The sequence below is a fragment of the Oratosquilla oratoria genome, chromosome 7 (genome assembly GCF_046742065.1).
Source record: "Oratosquilla oratoria isolate Oo_2021 chromosome 7, ASM4674206v1, whole genome shotgun sequence".
Taxonomy (NCBI): Eukaryota; Metazoa; Arthropoda; class Malacostraca; order Stomatopoda; family Squillidae; genus Oratosquilla; species Oratosquilla oratoria.
In genome coordinates this window covers 40,969,850-40,973,827 of record NC_134783.1, presented here as the reverse complement: position 1 = coordinate 40,973,827, position 3,978 = coordinate 40,969,850, and the positions used below count along the sequence as shown (strand labels likewise).

Genomic DNA, 3,978 nt, shown 5'->3' with positions numbered 1-3,978 from the left:
AGCTTCTAGAAACATTCAAATTACAATTTTCTGTTTAGATAATTAATTAGCATTTTTTCTTGTATGTAAAAGTTGAATGAATGAGAAATAGATTAGTATACTATTAAAATTTGAATTATTACATCATATTTTTGTATATGCTTAATTCTGTGAGCAAGGAATGATTGTGGAATATTTAGATAAATTGGCAACTAAATCTGAGACGCTAACGAGCGTGAGTAAGCGTGGCGTCGGTCAGAGACAGTCACGGACGAGCGACCATTCGACTCAGGTCAAGGGTAAGAAGTGAGAGTGAGAGACTTATATTGTATATTACCTGGGCAATTACACTTTGAAAGTACCTGGAGCTTTTTCCTTTCCACCTTATTGGACAACCAATGAGAGGTGATTGTGCCGACAGCACTGTATGGGGCAGAAACACGGAGCATAAGACAGGAAGAGTTTAGATGTATTTACCTACTGTCCGTCTGGTGTGTTTTCCACAAATTTATGCACCTGCGAGGAAAAAGGTTGCTTAACGTCCCTCTAGCTGTTTTCATAATGTTTCGCCGTCACCTACGGCTCATCTGTGTCATTTTCGTTCACACATTTCATACATACATACATACATATACCAAGGTTTTTTCCCCCTTACTAGGGAGGTAGCCAAAAAGGAAAAGCATAAAATCATTCCCACCCATTCCATCCCCGAAAACACTCCACACCCCTCCACCCTCCCTCCCATCTTAGCACCTCCTAGATGACGGGTCATCCCTGCACCTTGTCCACTGCCTTGGGTCAGTAGCAGTGTCGCAAGACAAAGCACATCCACAGCAAGGCCGCTTCATTAAATCGGCGACCCCCCCTCTCCGTCCCCCCATATAAAGGAGAGGACGGGGAGAAATCGCTTCGGGCTGCGTCAAAATTTTGTACACACACAAAATTTTGACGCAGCCCGAAGGGTAAAATATACAGGGGTCTTTGCATCCCGTCCTTATTTTTTTCCCAAATTCCAAAAACTTAACCACATGGATCTATTGAACCCTCTCAAAATCCAGCTTCCCCATTCAATAGGTCTGATTCTTTCCGTGACTGTATGAGCGCGTCATTTGGCAGTGTAGTGAGCAGTAATTTGTACGATGACGTAAATGTCAGTAACGTGCACACACATTGCAAGGGACATTGATTGCTTAGGACTGGAAATTGGGCACTTCACTCATTTGTATTATTCGTGTGTGTGTAAACTCTGTGCAACACCATTTTCCACATTATAATTTCTGAATAGTAAGAAAATGGAAAAAGCCTCTGAAAAATAATTTTTCATTTATTCTTATATATTTTTGTGAAGGGCATTTTTGGGGCACAGGGCAAAGGGGCAGGTGCTCGGGCACCCCTGGCACACCCCCTCTGCACGGGCCTGGTAAATGTGCTTATTTTTCATTCTCCCTTTCCACTTCCTGAATGTAATTTTATTCCCCATCCCATTCATCTCTCGACTCTTCCTTCTATGGTTTCTTTATTTTATTATTTTATTTTATTTTGTGTTTATTTTATTTTATTTTATTTTATTTTATTTTACTTTATTTCATTTTATTTTATTGGTCGGGGCCATCTCCTCTCCATGTGAACTCTTCCTTTGCTCTTCGTCTGTCTGTCTGCACAATCTGTTCAAGAATGACTCCTCCGTGTAGTCACTCCTCGACGACCATCTCCAGAGGACAACTTAGTACCCGTTGCACTGGACCTGGACCTTGATGACCCCGTCTGACCTCGAACAAGCCGCGTCAAAGGCCTTAAGGGCGTCTTCCAGCTTGAAGGTGTGGGTAATGAGAGGCTTGACGTCCAAGCGGCCAGACGCAACGAGGTCGATGGCAGTGTTGTAGCTGTGTAGTTATTAGAAAGGTTGGATAATGAAAACATGACGAAATAACGACACACGTGAATAAGTGTGACATACACTTGGTGTGACGCGTATGTCAATGAGGTCAATGGCAGTGTTGTGGCTGTGTAGTCAGTGGAAAGGTTGGCTAAGTAACGTCTTGTTTTTATTATTATTGCTTAACGTCGCACACTCCCCCCTATCCAGAGGCTAGGACGGTGCCTCTTACAGAGGACTTGGTGGCGTGAAATTTAATGAACAATGAATATGCAACACACAGAAATCTAGATATCAATATCTCATGTTTTTTTTTAAAAGATTTAATGACACGCGTGACTAAGTGTGACACAGTGTGGCGTAACAGCAGATGTAATCAAGGGTTCTTACCAGTTCGGGTATCTGAAGACGCCGATCAAGTCAACCTCCCTGATGGCGGCGTAGGACAGAGGGATTTTTACTTCTGGTCCTGACAAGCCCCCGAGAACCAGTTTCCCGCCGTTCTCAGTGGCCTGAAACACACAGACACAATCAGTCATTCACTACAGCGGCTTTTGCATCCTCAACAATACTATATGTTAGGGGTAGTCCTCATTCCCGGCCTCACCTCTTCTCTGGCCGTCCCACGACCTTACTGACCCGCAAGTGGACCCATGGGACATGCTCGAGCGACCCAGCCGCGTGACTCGACCCAAGTTTCATTGAGGCCCACGGTTGGACAGAGCCTCCTTGAGGAATGCACGTGCAATACCAGCATCGACCAACCATTAACCTGCATCTCGACCAGCCACGTGATGATGAACACTGGATTCACTGAGTAACGCATACCCTCTCTCTTCCTGAGTCACCGGCGTCAGAACGTTTTGCCTCCGACTTCCCACGCATCACACTTGACCTCATGCCAATTAGGAGCAGGGGTCATGCTCTACCCGTGTATATAAAGGTTTGGCGAACGCCGAAGAAGCAGATCGCCTCGGAGCATCATACATAAGCCTGGCTCAATGCTCCTTGCTTTCTCACCTCCTCCCTCCCTCCCCCGCAAGCCCAACGTAGGTCAAGACTACCAGACTAATACTATGCAACAATTTACATTGCACAGTGTTTCATGATAACTGTAGCCTCAAGTTTCACTAAGTAGAAAAACCGAAACCCTACAGTGGCTGTTGTCTGAGATGCTCTGGTATGGGGCTGTATCTACGTCATCAGATGAAAGTAGTAGGAGGGAAGTAGTTATCTGTTGTCAATCTATGTGTGAAAAGGTGCAAGAAACTCAATTCAAGCTCACTGAGATAGATTTTGGGCTCAATCCGGAGAACGAGTGTCAACCCCTCGAGGCTGCACCTCATGATAGAGGTGAGAGGATCGACAGGTTTCGAAAATGGACAGCTCTGCAGTCCATCTTGCAAGACTACGCAAGCGGGTACTTGTGACTGGTCCCTTGGACAATATAGCGAAGCCATGTAGTGGAGGAAGAATACTGTGGCCATAACACTGACCAAATTGACTTCACAACCCCGAGATATAAACCCCACAGAGAAAATCCTCCCATCCCACACCTGCCAAGAACCTCGCTTGCGTTGAGGATACCATCCATCACAAAGACAGTACCAACACAGAATAGGTCTGGTCACAGATTTATGCAGCCTCAGATACAACCACACACAGGACACAGAACACCTCATGCTACAAACCCCAACACTAACAATCTCCAGAGAATAACACAACATATCTTCTCTAAGTGATTTAAGGTCCCGCCTGGGGTCTGTTGACGGTTTCATGGAGGTCGCGGGTCTTCTACGAGAGAGACCAGGGATCACTTCGAATGTCAACGCCGGAGCGTCCTATGTCTATTTTTCTGTGGTAACGGACCTCCAGGGCGTTTGAAAAAAAAAGGAAAAGGAGGAAGAAAAAACGAAAGAAAATTAATGAAAGAAGAAAACTAAAGAAAAACGGAAGGAAAAAACGAAAAAAGGGGCGTTTGGGAAAAACAAAAAAGAAAATAATAATAAGAACATAAGAATAAAGGAGACTGCAAGAGACCATAAAGCCTACACTAGGCAGCTCCGTATCCATCACCACCTGTCATCCCCATCCATAAAGTTGTCTAATCGTTTTTTAAAACA

The 3,978-nt window shown here is 44.7% G+C and overlaps 1 protein-coding gene across 1 annotated transcript in view; it reads right to left on the bottom strand.

Annotated features, from left to right (window-relative positions):
* Positions 1–292: 292 nt before the first annotated feature.
* Positions 293–3,978, bottom strand: part of LOC143027100 (sorbitol dehydrogenase-like) — a 14,069-nt gene continuing 10,383 nt past the window's right edge. The window contains exons 7-8 of the mRNA XM_076188067.1: positions 2,246–2,367; positions 293–1,862 (exon numbers count right to left, since the gene is read on the bottom strand). Of these exons, the coding sequence (XP_076044182.1) occupies positions 1,703–1,862; positions 2,246–2,367 (282 nt within the window). The 3' untranslated portion in view covers positions 293–1,702. The remainder of the gene's footprint in view (positions 1,863–2,245; positions 2,368–3,978) is intronic.